Source organism: Pteropus medius, unplaced genomic scaffold (assembly GCF_902729225.1).
Source record: "Pteropus medius unplaced genomic scaffold, Ma_sr-lr_union100, whole genome shotgun sequence".
NCBI lineage: Eukaryota > Metazoa > Chordata > Mammalia > Chiroptera > Pteropodidae > Pteropus > Pteropus medius.
This window is the reverse complement of record NW_024352784.1, coordinates 13,439,524-13,464,376: the sequence shown is the minus strand read 5'-3', so window position 1 is coordinate 13,464,376 and position 24,853 is coordinate 13,439,524. Positions and strand designations below refer to the sequence as shown.

At 33.4% G+C, this 24,853-nt stretch overlaps 1 protein-coding gene and 1 pseudogene across 29 annotated transcripts in view; one reads left to right on the top strand and one right to left on the bottom strand.

The window, feature by feature from the left end:
- Positions 1–24,853, top strand: part of PICALM (phosphatidylinositol binding clathrin assembly protein) — a 90,292-nt gene that overhangs the window by 9,976 nt on the left and 55,463 nt on the right. For all 29 annotated transcript variants that reach the window (XM_039848232.1, XM_039848244.1, XM_039848243.1 and 26 more), the window contains exons 2-3: positions 17,620–17,762; positions 21,324–21,399. In XM_039848232.1, the coding sequence (XP_039704166.1) occupies positions 17,620–17,762; positions 21,324–21,399 (219 nt within the window). The remainder of the gene's footprint in view (positions 1–17,619; positions 17,763–21,323; positions 21,400–24,853) is intronic.
- Positions 24,589–24,707, bottom strand: LOC120590680 (uncharacterized; annotated as a pseudogene).

Sequence of the window (24,853 nt, the reverse complement as noted above, 5' to 3'; positions counted from 1 at the left end):
TCTGGTGAATTGATATGAAAATCCAAATTAATTTTCTTTTGAAAATAACCTGTAGGTAACTTAATTCATTTGTGTACCTAAATACCCAATAGTTATCATCTTGTTTCACAATTTTCTTGGAGAAGGCCTGAGTGGAAAAACAGTTATAAAGCAAATAAATTTTTATTTCTTGTTATTTTCATGAAATTCTCTAGGAAGCAGTATTAAAATATTTTGCTTGATCTGTGAGCAAGAATATGAGGGGAAAGTTCTGAGATTGAGTTTCATCCTACATTGAGTAGTACTGGCAAAAATTCTGATTAGAAACAGTAAGTGGGGTGCTAAGAGAGTGATCAAGGTCTAGAAAAGAATGTAAAGATGAATGACACTTGATCCTTACCCTAAAAGGAACATGAGATCTAATAGTGAAAATGTTTAAACAAATAATTGTGATATGTTGAGATAAATGTATAAGACTTTTTACATAAAGTATCAACGTAAGGGCTGGAGTAATTAATTTTGAAGTAAATTAGTGATGGCTTCATAGAGGAGGTAACAGGAATTTTAAAGATGAATAGTAATTTGCCAGACGGACAAAAGTGTTCCTCTTAAACAAATTAGCAAAGTGTTAATAGGAATAAAAGGTGATGAGGCTGGAGAGGGAGCCCTTAAATGTCTTGTGGCAATAGGAGTTATTCTTGATTGATTCTGGTCTCTTCACTTTTTTCCTAAATCTTCATTTTAAAATCCCCTTTCATCCCATTTATTAGCTTCTATCCCAGCTTTAGATGCCACTGTTATGGAACTGGGAAAGTACTCTTTCCTTTTCCCAGGTAATTTGTGGTAGGGTTATTGAAAGGGACGGAAAGGAAGTAATTGCAAGTCTTGTTGCCATTTGTGCAGGGGGTTAGGTAAGCTTTGGCACCTGAAATTGGACCTCTGAATATTGTTATACATGGTAATTTGGATTGCTAAGTAAATAAAATCAGGTACACTGTTCTCACGGCTTTTATGAGCTTGTCTGGAAAGCGAACTTTTTTGAGTTCCAAATTTACGAATGATCTTAAAGACAAACTATCTTATCTGGTGATGGTCAGTATGACTGGAAAAAGTTTGATAAAGCAATTAAAGTCAATAGGATTCTTGGATATGTTTGATTAATGAGATTTAGCTATTGACACCTGTTTATCTGCAAACTATGTTAATTATCAGTCATTCTTAGCTATTTAAAGCTGGATCTCCACAGAAGATATTAGTCTTGAGGAAATTAATATACTCATTAGCAATTACTTGTTAAGAGTCTGTCATATAACCAAGTGACTGAGTTGAGAATATTAAGAATTCTAAATGCGAGATCTCTGGTCATGGCCTTAGTGTAGTATGGAAGATGACATATACAGATTACTGTATTACCTGGCAAATGTGAGATAAGTTCACTGAAAATCATAGGAGAGAGAAATACTGTTTCGATTAGGGGGAGAACTGGGCCTTAAATGATAAGCATTGAGGAGCATTAGGCATTTCAGGTAGCGGAAAGAGCATGAGCAAACATTTGCAGGTAGGAAGCCTGGAACTGTGGGAAATGAAGGAATCTGTTTAACTGTAGAGGGTAAATAGAGTGCTTTGGAGCTGGGAGAAGGACAGGTTGGGTGTAAGGAGAAGTGCAGTTGGAGCAGTTGTCTGAGGCTAGATTGTAAAGAGAGTATGGATTTTAATCATCTGACTTTTAGATATCTCTTTTCCAGGTTGCTTTTGGCTACTGTTGAAGTTGGACCATAGTTAGAGCTGATTTTCAAAATTGTATTATATGTTTATTTTCTGCTGCCAGTGTTAAAATAGAGAAGGCAAGGAGTTTTGTTGATCTTGAAGCTGAGACTAGACTTTGCTGCTTCAAGCTTTTTATATTAACTTGATTATTTTAGACTGCATTAATAGTGGCAGTATCTGAGGTTTGGGGATTTCTGAGTTTCAGTTACACAGGGTTCATTGAAAGTCTTCTAAAAAGAAATAATATATTCTTCATTTTGATCTAAAGATAGATTTTATAAACATTAAAGGAAACTTTTCAATCTTTGGTGTTACATAAAATCAGTTTAGTTAGGACATAACCTGCATAGTGGGAATAATAGCTAAGATTTAAGGAATCCTTTCTGTCTTGAGCAGTTGACATGCATAACACAATTAATCCTTATAAAAACCTATTGAATAAGTAGTCTTATTAGCTCTTTTGTACAATTACATAAATTGAGACACTACTATCATTGGAGTAAGAGGAAGCATTTTTTTTTAATGATTTTGTTTTAGGAGGAAATGGCTAACAAAAGTGTGAGTTTTCTTCTACATTAAAAATGTGTGAATAATACAAAATATAAAAATTCTTGATAATAAAAGACTTCCTACTAGCCTTTCCAACCATGTCTCAGATGCTTGCTTTTCTGAATTTTTTACTTTAGTCAGCCAGGTTGACCAGAGGATGTTTATCTTCCTTTCACATTTGTCCCTTTTGGGCATGTATGCTTGTGTTAGATGCCCTTGTTTGGTGAGGGAAGATGGGACCCTTCTCTCCACCCCTCCCCACCAAACCCCACTCCCCCATTGGCCAAATGAACCATACCTGGCAAGCTGTGAGTAGCATTTGTAATTAAATTACTCCCCTATCCCTCTACATTGGCATTCTGTTTTTTCCCTGCTGGTCTCATAACATCTTGTGCATGTTTAGCTCTCCTAAAAATAGGGACTCTGCTTTATTCATCTTGTATCTCCAGTACCCAGAATATAATGCTTGGTGCATAATAGTATCTTAGTAAATGTTTAATAAATCTTTGATGAAGATAATAGACTTAATGAACTATTTTGTCAATAGTCTTTTATTGTTTTATTTTTTAAGCGTGAAGTTCTTGTATAGAATTAATCTTTATATTGAGAGTACTCAGATATGATCTTGGTCTTTAGTCGGTTCACTTGAAAAGTTCATGGTGTTCGTGTCAGAAATATGAATATGATACCTGAAAAAGAATGATGGTGGTGGTCCCTTATCTATTGCCATAGACTAAATGATCTGCATTGGCTAATTGTCTTGCATTTGTTGATTTTTAATCATAATGGGAAATCAGTTGAGGTTATATAATAGAACATTGCTAATCCATCATGTGCTCATATGCGCAGTAAGTACATCATCGTAAAATTATTTGGTTGTGATGAATTTGAATTATTGCCTCAAACCTCATTTTATTCCTTAATTTCATAGAACCATAGAAATCTTAAGTATTGTTTCAAGGATTCTTAATTTGTGTGATTGTTGTAAGGACTATATTTCTTGAAGTATATGTATACAGTGGATATATAGTGTGGATGAAGTTAATAAGTAGATACTTATTAAAGCTAGAATTCTGTAATAGGCCAAGGCTGCATCAGTTTTTCTATCACTGCTTACTCATTTTTGGCCTGCAACTGTTGTATACCCATTAAGAGAAGAGCAGAAAAAAGATTTGCTTTTACTTGCAGTACATTTAGCTAGTTTTGAATCGACTTGTTAAATACAGTATGAGATATCTTTCTCTTTGGCCATCTTTTGATCTTTTGTGACTTGAAATTAAATAAGCAACTTATTGGTATAGTTTAGAATAATCTTTAGTTGTATTCAATATGTAATTTTACCTAGGAATATTATTTTAATAGTTGGTACCTTTAGTAACTGCTAAGTTTGTCTCTCTTATAGACAGCATCTTTGGAAAGGGATGGGCAAGATTTTGGGAGGATGCAGCATTTATATTAGGTGAGCAGAAAACAAAACTGTATTCATAATTGCAGTTACTAGCCTTCAGGTGAGCTGTGATGGGAAAATCGGTCTAGTTTTGATTGATAAGACCAATGTGAAGATTTGTTGGTAAATAAAAAATTCAGTGGATTGCTCTGCAATGAATTTGTTTTTAAAAACTGCATATCTAAGAGGGTTACAGGACAGCTGCATTTGATCTTTTGGTATGAAACTCTTTTGTTCTTTCCATAATCACTTTGTCGTCTGCTTTAAGATCTGGAAGATATAACCACGTTATCTTTATTCCCATTTGTATATTTACTTTTAGAAGGAAACCCTTCTGAAAGTTTAATGACAGAGAAGTTGAGGTTTGGCAGGTAGTATTTCCTCCTTTATTTTTCTTTTCTCAACATTAACTTTGTAACTTCACAGAAATATGTAATTGTTTATCAGTTACCAGATTTGGAATTTGTATTGTTTTAATTCAGTATAAGATTTTAGATTCTTGAGATTATCATGCTAAGTGAAATAAGTCAGAAAAAGTTGAGAACCATATGATTTCACTTATATGTGGGATATAAAACTGAAAGCACCAAACAAACAACGAACAAAAACTCAGAGACAACAGTTTAATGGTTACTAGAAGGAAAGAGGGGATAGGGGAGGTAAATAAGGGTAAAGGGTGTCAAATATATGGTGATGAAAGGAGATTTGATTTTGAGTGGTAAACATGCAATGCAATATACATATGATGTATTATAGAATTGTACACTTGAAACCTATATAATTTTATTAACCAATGTCACCTCAGTCAATTTAATTTTAAAAAAGATTTCAGACTTGGTAGAGTATAAATATTCATTTAGTTTTGTTCTTCATATTCTCACAAAATATTGTTTTGAATTGGTAACCTAGAGTGGACCAAAGCATTATTTTTAGGTGATTTCTATAGCACATCCCTGACATCGCATAACACAGCTGAATGGTAGTAAAGAACAACCACAGGTACTGCCTTAAAATTTATAGAGCTGCAGCAGGCAGCTGAGTTAGAAAGCTATTTATAAAGTTGCTCAGGAGGCTGAGACACTCCTTGACTAACTACAGGGAGAAAGCTATTTCTATCAGATGGAAACCTTTTATTAACTAATGTCACCCCAATAAATTTAATTTTAAAAAAAGTGAAAGCTAAAAAAAACCAAGAGAAAAGCTTAAGTTGCTTCCTATCTTTGGGCCTGAGGATTTAACCTAGAAGTGCTTTTTCTTTGACCCTGTTCATCAGAGTTATGTTTTCTTAATTTAGCTAGTGACCAAACAAGAAGGTAGTGTAGCTTTTGAGGCCCTTTTAAATATAGTTTTCCTCTTCTGCTATTACTTAGAATGATTTCATCTCTGGGGCAGACGACTGGAAAACTGCTTTATGTGCTCCTCTCCTATAAAATCACATAAGCCCTACTCACTTAAAATCTGGTGAGTTGACTTAGTTTTGGAACATTCTTGACTTTTTAAACTTTGCTTATCAATTAAGTCTTGCAGTTTCTGAGGCACTTGGAGATGAGGATGCCCGAAATTCTTGAAACCTGTTCCTTGTGAACTTAGGTTGAATAATGTGGTGCCTTCCTTAATTTCAGTTGACTTTGGTTTTTTGTAGCCAGAATGAAGATGATGCCATTGAACAGAGTACACTATACCAGACAAGAAGTGGTTGCTGTCTATACTAGGAATTAGATCTGTAAAGGCAAAAAAGAAAAGATGTGTGCATTTTAGAGTAATTAGAGGTGATGACAAGAGTCAGACAAGAGACAGAATTGAGAGACAATATGTATATATCTTTATTCATCCCTCTAGTGGAAAGATTACTGTTTTAAAGAATCTAGTTCCAGCACAGCTACTAGTTAGTAGCACAGCTACTAATTTTTACAGTGGAGTTAATAGAGCATCCCTTGCTTGTCACAAAGCTGTTGTAATAATCAGAAGATGAAGGATATTAAAGAACTTTGTAAAATATTAAAAAATCTGCATGTATAAAAGTTTTGCCACTCTTAAGATAAAGTACAAGTAACAATGGTAACATTTCCCAGTTGAAGAAATTGGAGTTTATAAACCTTCTCAAGAGGTTTGTAGAAGTCATTGAGTTCGACGTGGTTTTATAATACTGTATTGGAAAAGTGATGGAGGAATAGTCTAAAATAAGGGCAAAACTTACCAATAAAATATAATATTAAGCAAAACTAACAATACTCAATATTTGTAATGGTGCTTTAAAGCTTACAAAGTACTCTAAATATGTTGTCTTATAGTATATTGTGAAAATATTAATATTTCTTTTTCTAAAATGGAGACATTGAAACAGAGTGGCTAGTTTGCATGCCCGAAGTCGTGAAAGTGAATAGCAAATCTGGAATTTGATTTAGGTCCTTCGCTTATTCTGATGTCAGTTTATCCTGTTATAATACAGTCTTAGCACCTGGGAATAAATGGGGTCATGCATGGAAGTGGTGATAGGAAAGCCTAGAGTAGAACTTTTGTGATGATGAAATTAGCATCATCATCATCATTAGTTTGAAGCAGAGATTGGAAATGAATAACACTTAGGATTGACTATCAAATTAGTGAGTCAGATAAGAGGTTAGGGAGACATGAACTTTAAAAGAAAAGAACAAGAACCAGACTCCCCCCTCCCCTCCCCCATCCCGGTTATTCTAGGAGGTATCCGATACAGCAGTAAAAAGCAAAAGCTAGTTAATGTTCTCTATTGGTCAAGTTTCAAGAGGTATCATACTTGAACAGTAGTAGTATTCAAAGTAGTAGCATTTTAGTTGAGTAAGAAGGCTTATTTGGAGAGAAATAAGGAAATTTGGTGAAAGGTTGGCCTTGTGGAATGAAGGGAGATAGGTGGTTAAACTTTTTCCTTGCTACTTGTCTAGACCATTTAAGATTTATATTACATTTTCATAAACGAGAAAGGTAAATGCTCTCAGAAATTTGAGGGACTCTTTAGAGACCTACGAACAGAGAGAATATGGATTTTGAATATATATGTCATAGTATCTGTCTACCTAAATATAGATACTTGAATGAAAGAATCAACTTTTTATTTAGTCTTTTATTATTAGTGTTATTTTAATTAGTACAGGGAAACATAACTACTAAATAAAAAAAACACTGTAAATGTTATATACTATATGTGTTGTGTTAATTCATGGTTTCTGAATTCTCTAGCAGCAGGGGCCTGTTTATCAAAATGCCTAGTACTGAGAAATACTTAAAGCCTATATATAGGGGAAATAAATCCGTAATTAACTGTGCAATGTGCAAAATAAGTTGTGATCATGTCAACTTAATAGAAGAGAGAATTTTCAAAATATTCAAAGTTCAAAATATTCAGTGTTCTTAACTTTTTTCTGTAATATACTTAGGTTCATAGCTTTTAAACACAGAGTGAATGAAATAATAACTTTATTTTGGAATTTAAATAAAATATACCAAATTTCCTATACTTGGGCATAATTTTGAAAGAGTTTTTTTCTTTTTTCTTTTTTTCAGATCAACATTTTTTGATAGCCAAAGCATGGATTTTTAGATTCAAGCTGATAGTTTTTTTTCCTTTTAGTTAACATTACTGAGGCATAATTTACATGGAATTTTAAAAAATAAATTGTTTTTCAATTGTCATACAATATCTGTATAGGATACATGGAATTTTTAAGTTTAAAAAAGTCTTCACTTTAATTTTGGCAGCTCAATAAAGCAGTTTTTAAAAAAATCTCAAGATATTATTCCTTTAAGAAAGGCATTTGTCAGGATGAAATTATCAGGTTTTTTTAATACTAAGAAACAGGTAAACATAGGTCATATGGAATTCTATAAGAACAGTTGTATAGTTACAAATATGTGAGGATGTAGATTTTTGTTGAAATACTCATAGTGAATATTCCTATTTGTAGAAACTTAAAGGCTTAAATTTAAACTAGGGAAAAGTGCTGTGGCTTTATTTTATGGTGATTTATTAATAGCATAATAATAATTGCTCACATTTTTCTATTTATAGAGCATTATTTCAAAACTTAAAGCCATGTAGATAGGTTATTATATGGTGCTTATTGGTTTTGGCTATATCTGTCATTACTATTCATAGCAGTTTGAAAAAAATATTTTTTAGAAATGGCTTTCACATGTTACCCAGTGGCTTAGTGGGATTGCTTGATGCCTGTTTGCCACAGGTGTAGCAATTAATGAACTGTTGTAAGTGGCTGATGTAATTTGGACTCACTTAAGGTGAACAGATTGCTTTAATTGTAAAGTATATGAATGTATAAATGAGATTCCTATTGTCTCTACTTATATCTACATAAAACTGGAGACTTTTCAGAATTACTAAGATTCTTGTTCAACATGACTTTGATTTGGCAAGGGTGAAGCAGACCTGTGTAATGTATAATGAATGGGCTGCCTCTATACTTCCCCACTATGTGGAAGATGGTAGTTGATCATGCTGGTTGGTTTCATAGGCCTCCAGGCCACTGATGACACACGACTATTGTTACTGTAATTTTCAAAAGTCTTCTTTATCTTAGACTCCTGATTATCATGTATAAATTGCAACCTCCCCCAAACACATGTCCCATCTTTCTTAAGTGCTAAGAAATCCTTAGCACTTAACACCATCTGACATGTATTTGTTCATTTGTTTACAGATTGTCTCTCCTCATTAGTATATAAGCTTCATGATGGCAGAAACTTTGTTCAATATTGTATTTTCTTACTCCTAAGACTATTTGGCATAATAGAGTTTGCAGTGAATATTGCTGGATAAAAAGGGATTTCTCTTTGTTCTAATGGAGGTTTGCAAAGATGTGGGAAGATGGAGCATAAAGACTCTGTTCTGATTGCCTAGGGACATGAAAGTTGTGTTTTGTGGATGAGGTAGACTCTGGCAGAGAGGCTAACTACAATCCATTTTTCTCTGTGAGTAGGCAGAATTTAAGAGAAACCATGAAAGTTCTTTTGGACTGCTACTTGTTAGACTTGGGTCTGGCTGTTGCAGAATAACTTAACCTAGCTATGAGGAGTACTTTTTGCCTGTTACTTTTTTTCTCCCCTGAATCTTATGAGTAGAGAAATGGGCTTTTGTTTCACTTGTAAATCTACAAATATTTATACCATCAACACATGTACCAGGCACCATGTCACACATTGTGGAAGATGTAAGAAAACAGAAGATGCCTGGATTTATTTTAACAAGATAAAGAATGAGTCTTGATTGCTTAAAATAAAAATGGGACAATCAGGTGATAGTTGAGATTATGTTCCTGTTTTTTAACCGTGAGATATTTTTGGACATAGAGGTGAAAATTTCTAATACCTCCAACTCCACTGAAGACCTTAGATTGATTTTCAGGGAAGAAATTTGAGCATTATTTGCATAGATGTTTCATTGAAGTTAGGAGAGTAGATGATTTTGTAAGGGTGAGGAAAATTTGTTTTTTTAGGAGGCTGGGGAGAATCAGAATACAGTGTTCATAGAAAGAAAAATGCAAATCCACCAGGAGTAGATGTTGGTAATGTATTAATTCCTTAGCTAGATGTAGACTTTATTAGGTCACTTAAAACTAGGGTGACATATAATTTCTTCCAAACTGGGTCACTTTTGAGAGTGAAAGGATATATTATCTGAATGGGACACTGGGACAACAGGTGTAAACCTGGACTGTTCCAAGAAAACCAGGACACTTGGTCACTCCCTACTAGTAACATACTTTTCTCCAGACTTAGTCACAGTTCCTTGAACGTCTCCAGATATTTTTTTCCTTTAGAGTACTCTGATCTGTACTCGCAGAGCCTCTCATGCTTGGGTACTTGTTTCCTGCTTTTGTTGGAATGAATTCTTTCCATTTTTTATGCTCTCCTGGGACTGTTCTGATTTACAGCATGTGGAGGTGAGTATAGTACTCATAATGTATTGTTAGTATTTTTAGGAAATCATGTTTTGTGTGCTTCTGATCTAGTATTTGATTGGTTTTGAGAATCCTGATTATAGCTCCTTAACCGAGTTGATAAACTATTAGAAGTTCTTAGAATGTAATACAAAAAAAGAAAATTTGTAATTTATTCTTAAATTACTTGATATTTAATATGTTTTCTTTTCTACAGGTGGGATTGTAATTCTAAACTTAAGATCTTCAAAGAAGGGAAGAACACCTTGTGTTTATACAACTGAACATATTATTTTTTAACGTTGGAGAACTATAATGCTTTCATTTTGTTTTCCTATTCAGATTAAATAAATATTTTAATTCTTATATTTTGTGATGAGTTTTTATTTTATTAAGTAATTTTTTATTATGATCTTGTATTTTCTGATAAATTAAAAACAAATAATAGTTACATTTAAGGTAGTGCTTACCAAAATATGGTTCTCACTTCCGATATCCTTGTTTGGAATCTGAGGTGAGAGTAGAGTGTCTAGATTTGGAAATCACCACTTTGGAATACTAGAGTAGAATTCTAAACAATCTCAAAATTAAGAATTTTTTTAATAGATAAGCCTGAGCCCACTTATGTTTTTGCCAGAGTCCTATTGTTGTTTCTCTGTATCATCTTCCATCTAGTGGTAGGAATGCAGAATATACCAGAACTCCAAGGAAAAGCTTAAGTTTTCAGACTTTTAATTTAAAAATGTTTACATAGTAGACTAAAACCTAGACTAAAACCTTTTGCTAATGGAGTGGGGAGAACGACCCTTTCACTTGAAAACTAAATCAATGGCAATGAATTACTTGGGAGTAATACATTTCTCGAGCATTTTCATGATTTAAACTCTCTTTATAGGATTTTATATATTTATAACAGATTTGTGGGTGAACAGGCAAATGCATAAATTATAGATAATTTTAAGGAATGGTCGGGCTGATTGGAAAGGATGCTTTGTGTGTGATTAAAATTTTAGGGCAATTATGTAATGATTCTATTAACTAAAACAATTTATTTTGCACCTTGAAAATTAAAGTATGGGCAATTTATCAAACTTGGCTTGTTTTTAGCAATGACTTAAGAGGCTAATTTTAGCCAGACATTAATGTAGAATACCTTAGAGTTGGCTTAGGTACCTAGCTCCATCTGAATTCTTTATTTTAGGTATTCCCTCTTTAGTTCTACTTTTTTTCTCTGCTACGGATATGAAGGAGGTCCGTCCTTTCTCTTTTGTTCCTTTTTAAAGTGTTCTGAGGACATGCAGCATTTGACAGATGTATGGTATATCCCCAGAAATGCTTCCTAAGTCTGTGTTATGCTTTTTATTCTTTTTTTTTTTAAATTGATATCTTTAGGTGGCTTCCATAAGCACCTGAAATTAGCACTGATAGAGGTCTTTTCAGATTAATATATCTTCTTTAAAAAAAACTTTATTTAAAACAAACAGAGCCAGATAATGAGACCACTGTGAAGACTTACTGCAACTTTTCTGTTGAATAGTTTTTAAGGAGTAAAAAAGCCTCCTTTTACATGGTGATTTTTTTTAAAAAATCAGTTGCAAGAAAAACTTATTGCTCAAAAACCAGGTTAATATAACATGTACAATTACCACATTGTAGCTATCTTTATATTTCTTTGTTTTCACATGTATGAAATTTTAGTCCATTCATTTTGTAGAGAACACGGTGACAGAAATAGCATATCAGGTTGTGCTAGCAAATTGATTTTTCCTACAGCTGCAACTTGTTTTTTAGTAATATGGGACTTTGCCTCCCTTTTTTTGTGTGTGAGTTCTGGAGGTTCGTCATTACTTATCATGGTGAGAACTTGAAATTCTGTTCAAAATATTGGCCTACCTCTGCGACAGTGGCTGCAAAATTTCAATCTGTCATACCATGCAGCTCTTGTGCTTCTAACACCTTTTCCTCACATCCATGAGGAAATAAAGGAACATGTTATGGCTCTCTGTTTGGCCATTGATCATCATATGCTCCAAAGGGTGTAGAATGAATTACAATACATGATTGGTGTTTGTTGTGTGACCTGAGAGGTGCTTACTGAGATTTGTAAAGTTAGGGGAAAAGAGAGTGATATAGTTCCTTTACATATTGGTTTTGACTACTTGTTTATGTATAATTTAGTTTTGAATATTCCAAGTGCTCCTTTTGCATCACCCTGTATTTGATTAAATACAGTATAAATCAGAAAATATATGCAGTTTTTTAATGGAATTTTTATTTTTATTTTTTTATATATGGTTTTCATTTAATATACTGCAGACATTTTCCCATTGCCTTTTTTTTTTTCTCCATGTGTTTGTTGGCCTGATAGTATTTCATTGTCAGACTGCTGTCATTTAATAAACTATCCCACCATTACTGGACATGTCCACTTACATTGTGACTTAGGTCCCTTAGCTTTATAGTACTTTTACCACAGCCATTTGGATATCTTTGTCTTTTTAATACTCTGAATGCTTTCTTCTCTCTTTTTGAATTAACTCAGTTCTGAGCATTCTATACTCTGTGAATCTTTCTCCAGTTTTTATCTTAATATCCAATGAAAATGTTGGTTAGATTTATTTCTTAGGAGTAAATTAGTCCGTGAAGACCATATTTTTTGTAGTTAATTCTAATGGAAAGTATGTTAAAGTGTAACATTGTCTTTCTCACAGAGGACCCCACAAACTTTAAAGATAAAATTGTAACAATTACATCTTAATTTGGACCATACTTTGTGATCCTTCTACACTTAGAAAAAAATTGAATGGAGTGAGATATATGAGTTATTCTAGTTCCCTGACATTTGACCCTTCTGACAAGGGCAGATATGCCTGCGCATGTGTAATTTCTTTTGCCTTAAGTCTGATTTCAACTAGCATGTTTTCTAAATACTTTAAAATTTTTGTTAATGAAAATAATATTGCTGATCCTTTATATCAAAAGTTCAGAAATGATTTTCTTATTCTCTAGTTACTTTTTCTTGGTAAATACTTGTTCCTTTCATTTGTACTCCTACCCAGGAAAAAGATCTGATCAGTGAAGCAACATTTAATAAACCACTTAAATTGCCTTCCAAAGTGAATGTATCTCTAATTTTCTAGATGACTGAAGAAATCAGTCTTATGTTACCAAAATTGATTCTGAAGTCAGTTGCAAAGAGTATCATTTAAAGTGACTCCTTTGAAAGAGACAGTAGTAATTTGGCTAAATTATTATGATACTTCAAAAAAAAAAACCTTATTTTTAGCCAACCTTATTTATTAGAAAATTTTACTTGGGTATTAGAATAGTTTTGATATAGCCTGGGGAGTGCCTATTTGGATGGGAACTTGAGACCTCTACATTTTTGCTAGTGGTACATGCCACTGGCTGGGTTGCCTGATTTTCTGTGGAATTAAACCCTAAGTACCCTAAGTTTCTAAGATTGGTGAACTCTGTCTGGGGAGCTCTATATAGATGGGCTTTGGGGCCGCACGAAGAGTATGGCTGTAAGATTAAGGAAATGTTCTGGTAACTGGTTACTTCTAAATTTTCTGTACTTTGCTGAACATTTTTCTCTGAATATAAAAATGCTGTTTTACATTTTGCTACTATTCATACTGTTTTTGTTTTAAGTTAGGAATTTAGGATTTCCATGAAAAGAAATTTAGAACTTGCATTACATTGGTTAGTTGGGTGTTCAGTTTATATATATGTTTCCAGTCACCCTTGTCTTTTGCAAAAATCTTATTCTATTAATCTGTCACTTAGTAGTGAGCACCTTTGACTTTATCTGTGGGGCAAGTTCCTTAACCTGTGTTAATACAGTTAACATTTACTTTATCAACCCTAAACATTGTTTGTTGGCTTGGCATATAAAAAATAAAATTGATAGCATTTTGTATAGTAGCAGTTGGTTCCTCTTACCATCTCTGGAACAATGCTCTTCATTTCCATGGTAGGCCTATTTTCTTCCTGCTCTTAAATACTGAAAATCCTCATGAATTCTCACCTATACCTAAAGCAAAGAGCCTACATGCCATGTAGTAGCTTATTTTTTTTTTTTTTGAGGCATTCAGAAATTGTTAATAATGGAACTTTTAAGGAGGTTTTTTATTCTTAAGGTAAATAACTAAAAATATGTGTTTCTACCTTGGAACCCTTTTGATTGGTAAGAGAAATGTAATACCAAGTTTGTACTTTTTAAAAAATGAAGTCTCCTGGATTGTGAATGGAAAAAGCAGTAGCTATCAAGATTGACTTTTGTTTGGAACTATTCGCTTTTGGTTAGTCAAAGGTGAGGAAAACATTTCCTTCCTGTGTTGTTGGAGCTCGGACTTGGAAGCTTTTTCAAGTTACTGCTGTAGAAGAAACATTGTGTGGAGAACAAATTACTGCATGGAGAAAATGACTGGTTGAGTTAAAATTCTATGGAGAAGTATGTTCTGTAGAGTTTGTGTAAGGATTCGGTATTTTTTTCTTCCAGTAATATTCATATAACTGGTTTCGTATTTGGTCTACTCTGGATTCATAATCTGAGCATGAACTCTTATTTTTCCTGTTAAGTCTGAAGTGTTATATTTTAGCTTCTGGAGTTATTCTTCAGTTTTTATGTAGTCATTTCTAAAGCATACTAGAGTTTTCATAAATATTAAAATAAAAATATTCGTTAGGTCTCCTTTAACTTGAAATTTGAAAATTTTCACATGTAATGGGCTTAGGTTTGTTTTTCAACCTTTTGGGAAGAGCAGGTTGTGCAGATAGTTTTAGATTGTTGATTTGGTCTATGTAAAAATTACTATTTTGGATGCTTTTTAAAAAAGTCATGTGAGGACTGTATGCACACTGAAATGAATGTATTCAAAAAGTAAGAGTGACCACTATATGGGAGGCACCAGTCTAGGCCTTTGGGGATACAGCAGAAAACAACAGAGACCCGCCCGCATAGAACTTATATTTTAATTGGGAGAGAAAAGACTTTAAACAAAATGCTTTAGGTGATAAGTGCTTTGGAGGGAAATAAAATAAGGCCAGTAAGAGGGTATAGTAAGGGTTTGGAGATAGAAGAGTGCCCTAAGTCATTGTTATTTTTTATAAAAATTCAGAGATGTTCATCTGATAAGATGATAGTTAAGCAAAGATTTATAGGAATAAAGCGAAGGAGCAAGAAATATAGATATCAGGGAGAAGAGTATTCTAGTCAGAAGGAACAGCAAGTGCTGCGCATTTGAGGTAAGAGTACTTGGATAATGGGAGGCATTTCAAAGGAAACATCAGTGTAACAAGCAAAGGGATGTAGGGGGAGAGCTTATCACAAAGAAAATATTGCATAGATTTTATATATTCTAATATATAAATTACTTGAAAATGAAATCTATACCTTTGTCTTCAGTTAAAATTAGACTTTATCTGACTAATCAAGCCATTTACTTAACCTCCATGATGAATAGTATGGAAAATGCTAACAAAAATGTTTGCAGGCTCCTTTTAAGGTCTCCTGATCTAGTAGAAAAGAATGATTTGGAAGTAAATAATTATAGTCTAAAATAATTCTGTAATGTAGAATTATGTGCCAGCTTAGTAACTGTGTGGAGGGTACCTTCTGTGAAGGGAAAGACTTCATTCATTGTGAAGAATGAGCAAGAATGGAAATATTCTGGTGTAAAACAGCATGGTAGTGATTTTGTGTTAAAAACTAAAATTCAAGAAGGAGGACGTTGTCAAGGACAAAATATATGCCATCCTTTAAGCAGAGGGGACGTGATTGAAGTTAGGCGATGATTGTTGTGTTGCAGATCATTCTGTGGCTAGTTTAGAGAATGTTTAGGGGTATTGAGTGGTTGAGACCCCAAATCAGGTGTCCTTAAAAAACGAAGAGGTCAGTCATTCCAACATTTTTCAGTGGGGACGCTTTGGGATGGGGCAGTTGTTTAATTGTGGAGTGATGACTGTGCTTTGCAGGGCAGTTACTCTCCCTCATCCTTGATATTAAATGCCGATAAAATCCCTCAGAGAGTGTCATGACCTCCCTTCCCAATTTTCGAATGTTCTCAGGCATGGAGGTACTCCTTAGTTAAGAAATAAATAGGGTCTGAACTCTGTCATTGACAGTGATAGTGGAATGGAGAGGAGAAAGTAGGATTATTGGAGGTTTGGGAGACTTGGTTACTGATTGGCTTTAGGGAGTGTATGTAAACACGCACAGAGGTAGAAGTACTTTTGGGGCAGTATTGTGACAAGAAATTTTGTGACAGGTTCAATTTTGAAAACTAAAATAAGATTCTGCGGAGTAAAATGAATATTGATGCCATTGTGAGGAAGTAACTAAGAATTAAATGGCTTATCAAGACAGTTTCTGGAAGGATACATAAATACATAAAAATAAATACAGAAAAAGCCGGGAATTTAACTTAAATTCGGAATTTGACCACTGTGCTTGAAGTTATATAGTATTCAAAATAAGCAAAAGATAGGCCTTGCCTCAGTGTATTTTTCAGAGACAGAGAAGGCTTAGCTTTGGGACAAGAAGAGTATGTTCAGTGCCATAGGACAGGTGTAAAATACCATTTAAGAAAATTCAGAGATGGCAGAGGTCAAACTCTACTTTTTACTATCAGAAGCTGACTACACACAGCAAGTTGAATGTACTATTTAATTTTTATTGCAAGTAGTCTGAATTATGAAAGCCTTGTGTCATTCTTCTGTCCATAGGCACTATTGTGCTTTGTTCTTTAAGCATTGTTGGCAAGGGTAACTACTTATCTAAAATATACGTTTGTTTATCAACTATTACTTTGTATAATAATTGGAACTATTAAACATTTTGAAAGATTATAAGCAGGTAAATGGTCATAGTTACATTAATGTTTCTTGGTAGCAATCAAGGCCAAATTAGGTCACTTGAATTCATATTTAATCATTATGAACTAAAGATTAAAACTGGACAAACTGCTAATGAGTCATGAATAACTTTAATATTTTTCCTTTTATGGTAGTTACAACTAAGATATTTGTACTTGTTTTATACGTATTTTGAAAATAAAACAACTCATTTCTTGATTTTCTTCTCTGTTCTCTAATTGGACTATATTTTGTATTTTCTTTGAATTTGCCAATAATAATCTCTTAAGCAGATTGGAGGTGAAACTTTGTGGTCTATTTAAGAGCTTTTTTTTTTAGTTTTGGTGCTAAAACAATTGTATATTAGACTATTTTATTGTAATTCTTTCCAGATTGAAATATAAAATCGGAACTTATATTCTTTTAACTTTTTCAAGGTGATATTGAATAGTTTCTGCATCATTTCTTATTTGGAAATTTATTACAGTAAGAAACCTGAAATTTATTGCAGTAAGAAACCTGTCCATTTTCAGTTTTGTTTTTCAATGTCAGCTAGTCGCTATCAACTGATATTCAAGATAACTCAGTAAGACTAAAGGGAGGAAAGAATGAGAATTATTTTAAATAAACAAACTGAGATCCCACTCTCTCAGATATCACATATCTATTATCTTCCTATTAGTGCAAACACAGCATTCCAGGAGAGATGTTAATAAAGGTAGTTTGACCTTCAGCTTGTTCATGCTTCCATAGGTATGATTTTTTAAAAAGTTTTTTAAAAGGTAGGGGTGGATAGTACGAGTTGTAATTCTGAAGGCTTAGAGTAAAAAAAATACTTGAGGATCAGTTACTCCTTGAGGGAGTTCGATTTACTTTCTGTTGTTATTGATCATTTATGTGATCCTAATCAACACCCTGTTTACTTCTCAGGTAGGTCATAGTAGTCTCAGGGGTTGTTATGAGAGATTTTAAACAACTTCTTCATACTACCTGTTGTTCCACTCTGTTAGATCTTTCGTCTATTAGTATACAAATCTGGGATTAAGAATGAATTAAAGCCAGAGAGTAATTTAATCTTTTTCTTTATTGCAGACTTAATTCAGTGCACAAATGAGATGAACGTGAACATCCCACAGTTGGCAGACAGTTTATTTGAAAGAACTACTAACAGTAGTTGGGTGGTGGTATTCAAATCTCTCATTACAACTCATCATTTGATGGTGTATGGAAATGAGGTAAGCAGAAATTTTGGTTAACAAGTGTATGTTTGACTGGTGTGTTAACTGATTATCCCAGCTTCTGCCCCTGAGACTTCAGGAATGGCATCAACAGTTGAGTCATATAGTTAAAAAGGACAAGGTGCCTTGGGAGAAATATAATTGTAGACTGTAGAATTTGAGTAAAGATAGCCTGTAAACCAGAAAACAGAAAGCGGGGTAGAGCACAGAAGGCTTCAATAATGGGATCGAGAAGCAAAGATTAATGCCTAGAGGTGGGTTCTGTAAGCAGCCCTGAGTTTTGCAGGTTTTGAATATGGACTGTATGTTTGTCTATATCCAGTTTTTACTATAGACCAACCAGAGTTCTTTCTGATCTCATATAGTTGTCTGTGGAAGCACTTTGCCTTATTCAAGGGTATAATGGCTACAGGGACTGACTAAAGAATGCCTTTCTTCAGTAGAGAGATGTATCTGAAGTCTTCTTTGCCCAAAAGGGGAACAAACAAGGTGCATAAGCTTTTGCAGTTTAATGTTTGGAGAGAAGCATCTTGTTTTCCATGATAGCCTAGCACCTCATTTCTGAATTTTTACCTTAAACGATTTTCTCTGTCCAGTATACTTGTAAATGATATTAAAAGGAACTTTTAAAATTATATTAAAAGAACATTGAAAGGAATTTGATAATTCTACACTGGTATGTGCCTTAGAAAAATGTAACCCACTGGTTGCTGGGAGATAGCTCCCATAGAGATTAGGAAGGACTTTAGTCACTGGCATTAGTCTTTTGGGCATAATGACTTTCTGACATTCGTCTTTTACTTTACTCATTATTTTGGGCTTTTCAGTCATGAAACTCTTCTGTTACCTTTGACACATACCAACAGAGCATCATTAAAGTTCAGAATTAAAACAGGAATTTACTCACAACTTTATCATTGCATGCAACAAGATCTGTTTGCACATTTTGGTGTTCCCTTTTGGTCCTTGTCCCTAAGTATTTTTTATAGCTATTTTCGTAATTTCAGTAAAATATTTAGCTTCTTAATGAATCACACCATAAGCATCTCCATGCTTTATATTCTTTTTATTTATCATCTTTAGTTATTATATAACTGTTCATATATTCCATGACTTTTTAAACCATTCTCCATACTGAAAATTTAGTTTTCTAATTATTGTGTCACAGCACCACATCGAATGATTTTATTTGTAGTTTTCAAGTTTTAAAAATTATTTCTAGAAGCGTTACCTGAAATATAATTACTTAAGCAAAAAGCATGACCATATTTAGGACATATTTTATACAGTTGGTTGCTAATTCATTATAATCAGTATACAGAGCCAACAGAAATGTTTGGATATACTAGTTTCAATATAACTTGAAATATTTTGATCTTAATTAGGATAAGTATTTCTACTTTTATCAAAAATGTGTTTATTTCAGATCATGATCATTTATTCCAAAAAATATCAGGCTTATATGTATTTTTCACTTTTTTAAAAAAATGTATAGTTGACCCTTGAACAAAATGGGCTTGTACTTCGTGAGTCTGCTCATACATGAATTTTTTTTCAATAAATACTGTAAACATTTTCCTTATGATTTTTTTAAATAACATTGAGTTTTCTCTGTTTTACTTTAAGAATCAGTGTATGATACATATAACATACAAAATAGTGTTATGTGATTGTTTATGTTATTGGTAAGGCTTCCAGTCAACAGTAGGCTATTAGTATTTAAGTTTTGAGGTAGCCAAAAGTTATATGTGGACTTTTTACTGTGTGTGGGGCTGGCACCCCTAATCCCCATGTTGTTCACCTGTAGTTTATTTAAAAAGAAAAAGCCACAAATATAACTAACTACAGTGCCAGATGAAGAGGCAAAAATGGTGGCTTTCAGAGGCTGTAAATATGGTAATAATAATAGAAACAAAACCTGGATAAAGGCAAGGAAACAGGAAGTTTACTGCCATTCCTTGACAGGAGAAGAAAAATAGAATTTCATTGTAATTTTTAGATAAATTCGTGTTTGGTTTTCCTTAAGCAGCTTAAAACAAATCCAGTGCTCTGCTCATTCTATTAGTTTATGTAACTCTCAGGTTTTTGCATTGACAGTTGTTACTAGTCTCTGAGAAAGTATGCATAGGATTTCACTGTGTTGTGGTGATGGCAATACCATGGAATAGTGGTTCTCAAATGGAGCAGGGGAGGAAAGTGATCCCTCCATACACACTACACATACACACTCCAGGGGACATTTGTCACAACTTGAGAGAATGCTACTGGCACCTAGTAGGTAGAGGCCAGGGATGCTTCTAAACATGTTACAATGTACAGGACAGGCCCCCACACCAAAGAATTATCAAAACTAAGAAAATCAAGGTCTAATATTGTCTTTTTGAACAGATTGTTTTAGGATAAATAATGAAAGGTGAGTCTTTGATTTACAAATAGTTTTTAAAAATCCTGGTTTGTTAGTTTAGGGTGATTTCAGATCAACAAGATTTGGTCAGGGGAATGGTAGTGTACATCCTAATTGGTAGTAACCTTATGCATACTTGAAAAAAAAGTGCAATTGAAATAGCTCTCTGTTTTAGAGGTTGTATGTAAAGGGAAGTAAAGATAGTGTTCTAAGGCAAGCACTTTGGAGAGTGTTTTGACAGTATTTTGAAAAGATAAACTTCTATATACATTTGACCCGACAATTCAATCTTAAATGTAGAGTATGAGAAACTCTTGTGTGTTTGCATATGGAGACAGAGTACAGATGTCAATTAAACATTGTTAATAATAGTGAAATTGGAAAGAACTTAAATATCCATAAAGAAGTTGATACACTATATTATAGTTCATTGAAATGCTAGAACACCATTTTAATTGAATGAACTAGATCTATATATATTAAATAATTCTTAGGAAAAAGTTGTTTAAAAGCACATTGGAAAAGAATAAGTACAGCATGACATTTCTGTAAATTTAAAATAGAAAAATTATATACCGTTTATAAATACTTAAATTAGTAGTAAAATTATAAAAACGTGGGAGCGATATAGACCTACTTCAGAAAGTGATTGCCTCTGAAGAGGGAGGGAGAGAGAGAGAGATTGAAGGTGTTGTGTCTTCAGTAAAGTGTATAATGTTTTGATTCTGTAAGATCTAAAGTAAACATGGTAATGTGTTTAATCTGGGCTGTGGGTAAGAGGATGTCTGTAATGTTATTGTGTATGATTATAAGTATTTTTTTTAAAGTCAGATGCCACCCGAGTATGACTAGTATGACTAGCATGTCCTAATATGCTGCAGTAAAGGCAGAATTACTGTGTTCAGTTTAAAAGTGCGTATTTCTTTTTATTTTGACTTTAATACTATAGCTGTGGGCATTAGGTTTTAGTAAATTCTCATAAGCTAGTGAAAAATACATTTTTAGGTTTGGTAACTAGTAAAGCGGACCGAGGATGAGAAATTTAAACTAGATAAGCTTAACGGAATGTGTTAACCACAACATTTCCCACTAATTCTGAAATTAGTTTGTTAGATGATGGTACCTTAATTTGACATAATTATTTTTTTTTCCAGCGTTTTATTCAGTATTTGGCTTCAAGAAACACGTTGTTTAACTTGAGCAATTTTTTGGATAAAAGTGGATTACAAGGTAAAGACAATTTATTCATTATAGAAAATCAAGAGTGACCCCATATGATGATTATAGCAGAATTGAACCGTGTCTTTTAGAACATATGCTGTGGAAAGGAATCTCATATTTTCGTGACAGTTGTAGGGAAGAAAAAACTCTTCTAACGTGATGATTGGGATCCACTTTCTACTTGACACCCAAAGCTCTTTGAAAAACAGTGTAAGGGTAGTAGTAGTTTGAGGGCCTGGATTCTGGAACTGGACTGCCTGAGTTTGAATCCCATCTCTGCCACTAACCAGCTGCATGAAGTTGAGCAAGTTACTTCATCTCTGCATCTGTAAAATGAGGAATAACGATAGCATCTACTCTACAGGGTTGTCATGAGGCTTAATCTAGTTAATAAATGTAAAGTGCTTAAAACAATGCCTGGCATACAGGAAACTCTATGTAAGTATCTGCTTTCATTGTTGTTGTTGTTATTATTTTATGCTTTGTTCCAAGAAGTGTAGTTGGGAATATTATACATTTTAGTAGCAAAGGTAAGTAGTTTTTTATTTTAGATGAATTGCTTATTGATACACTTGCTTTTTTTGTCTTATTTTACTTTCAGTTTAGTAACTTGAAATTACTGTAATCTGGCATTGTAGCCCTCCATGCACATTCTGTGTTAATGAGAACTGTTGTACTTAGTTCCAGAACTAGGTTGTTAGCATTATAAAATGTCATCTCTAAGAAGAGCCTCATAAAAGACATACCAGATGACTTGGGAATATTCAACAGTAAGGCTCCATTTGGGAAATGTCTTTAGAGAAGGTAAGATTGGTGCTGAGCTTTGAAAGATGGACGAGGATGTAAGTTGACTTAAACAGAGGTATACAGATATACACAGATATGAAGGAATATGGGGTATTTAGGATTTATAGAGCAAATGAGTGTGAATAGAATGTATGGATGATGTGCTGGAGAACATATGACAGATAGCCCCCAAGAAGCTGCTTGGGGCCAAAATCAGGCACAGATGAATTTGATAGAGTTGGGATTTTATAATGCAATGAGAAACCATCAAAGTTTTTTGACTTGAGACATGAGGGGAGAGAAAATGTGTGTTAAAAAGAAAGCATCATAGCTTAGTGCAGGTTGAATTAGAGTGGATAAAGTCTTGAAGACATTGAGACTGTTCTGGTCATCATTCTGTCATCTAGTGGAGAATTAATGAGAGCCTGAATTGTGGTTCTTATGGAGATAAAATCAGTGGAATTTAGTGAACAGCTATGTTTGGGGTAAGGACTGTCCAGTTCAATATTTGTTTACTTTTGGCGGATAAAAGTATTAATTAGGGTGAATCAAATACCCTATTTTCCAGAGATTTTGGAAGAATAGTAATCTATACATAGGATCAGTTGTTTTAAGATTGTTTTTACTTTAATGGGATATAAAGCGTTCTAAGTAGGTAAGGAAAAAAAAACTAAGCCGTGAAATCCTTTTTCAAATTGTGGTTCTAGATATATGACAGATGAAACTGGAACTGCTCTGTTTTCAGGGACTTGGGAGAAACTGCCTGCTCATCTGTTTATTTCTGCTTCTCTTCTTATTCAGTTCATTTGAACTAAGGGTCTGTGGAAAACAATATGCAAACCACTGTTCTCTATAGTAGAGTATATACATATGTCCAAGTGAGTTTTTGGTTCTTTATTAGCTACTCATTTTCCACTTTCTTAAGATAGAAGTTCAGCACATTTAGTGGTAAGGTTTTAAGATTTTCATTTCTTTTATGTAGAGAACAGTTTTTAGGCCTTTTATTTAAAGTTCACATTCTAAAGTGATAAAGATAGGACTGAAACAATAATTAAAAGCTTATAATTCAATGGTATTTTTGAAAAGTAATTTTGTTTGCTTATGTCTTGTTCGGTGGAGTCTGCTGTATTTTATTAAATATGTACTGGGTGTATATAAATATAAATAAGCTGCTGGTCTAGATACTGTGCACACTGAATAGCTATGAGTTGTAGTAAAGTAAGAATAATGTGGGAGCATAAAGAGTTCAGGGAAAATTTCAGAGATTGAGCCTTGAAGGATGAGGTATTTCTCTCATCAGAGAAGATGGAGTAGAGTCAATTAGAGGGAGCAGTGTGAACTAAAGAGCTGAGGAATGTGAATCTGTACCACCTTATTGAATATATCAGTAGCTATGAGAATATATGGGGGCAATGATTTTTTTTTTCTGTTTTGTTCATTGATTTTTCTCTAGTGGCACTTAGTAGGCCCTGATGAAATATATGCTGAATAAATGAATTGGTGATTATGTTAAATCCAGTCACTTTACATTTTCTTTTTAGATCATTGTGGTGTTCTCTTTTTGAAGTAACAAATCATTAAGTAAAATTAAATTTGTTAGATGAAGATAAGCCAGAATAAAATTGACCTGGCTTTTCAATGAGGAGCAAAACCTTATAGACTTCCTTGAGCCAGGCAGTAACTAAAATAAAAGTTTTTTTCCTTTTATAATGTTGATTAGATTTTATGTTACTAACATTTACAGATCTCATGACTTTTTTTTTATGGTGACATTGGTTAACAAAATCCAGTAAGTTTCACATGTTCAATTTAACAATGAGGCAGCATATATATTGCATTGTGTGTTCAACTCCCACAGTTAGATTTCTTTCTGTCACCACCAATTTGACCCATTTTACCCTGTTTCCTCGTCAGATATTATGATGAAACAAAATCGTAGAATTATTTAGATATTTACTTAGAAAGTTTTATTGAAAACATATTGTTTTATTGTTATGCCTTAAACTTGTATATTGCCATTTCATTGTACTATGCAGTAATTTTCTGTACTTTTTATAAGGTTGATACACATAATTGCAGTTGTTCTAAATAATATACAACTAAAAATTTCTTAAGTGTGAAAATTATAAAATTGCTTAATGATTTTTGGAGTTGGGGTTGTTCCATGGGATGTTAAATTTGAGTTATCATCAAGTAGTGTAAGAGAACATGTTTTTTTAATTCCTGGTGAACAGAAGACAAATGTTGATCAGAAGTCAAAAAAAAAAAATATATATATATATATATATTATTGTCATGAAATTCTCAGAAAGGTTTTTCTTTTTTGTTGTTGTCGTTGTTGTTTTTTTTAATAGGCGAGGCAACCCTTGGTTGACCTCACAGATTGCAAGGACCTTATTTTTTTATTTTTTACACCTACAGCACCTGCTCTTCCTAAGTGGTCTCCCATCCAAGTACTAACCAGACCCAACCCTGCTTAGCTTCCGAGATCAGACGGGATCAGGCTTTTTCAGGGTGGCGTGGCTGTAGACTCAGAAAGATTTTTCAAAGCCACATATGACATACCCGACTTAAAAAATGTGAAGTCTTATAGATATTAGAATATATTATTCATTAGTCACTTAATTTACATCACTAAATTGAATTGGGATATCAAGACATTATGCCCATTGGATGA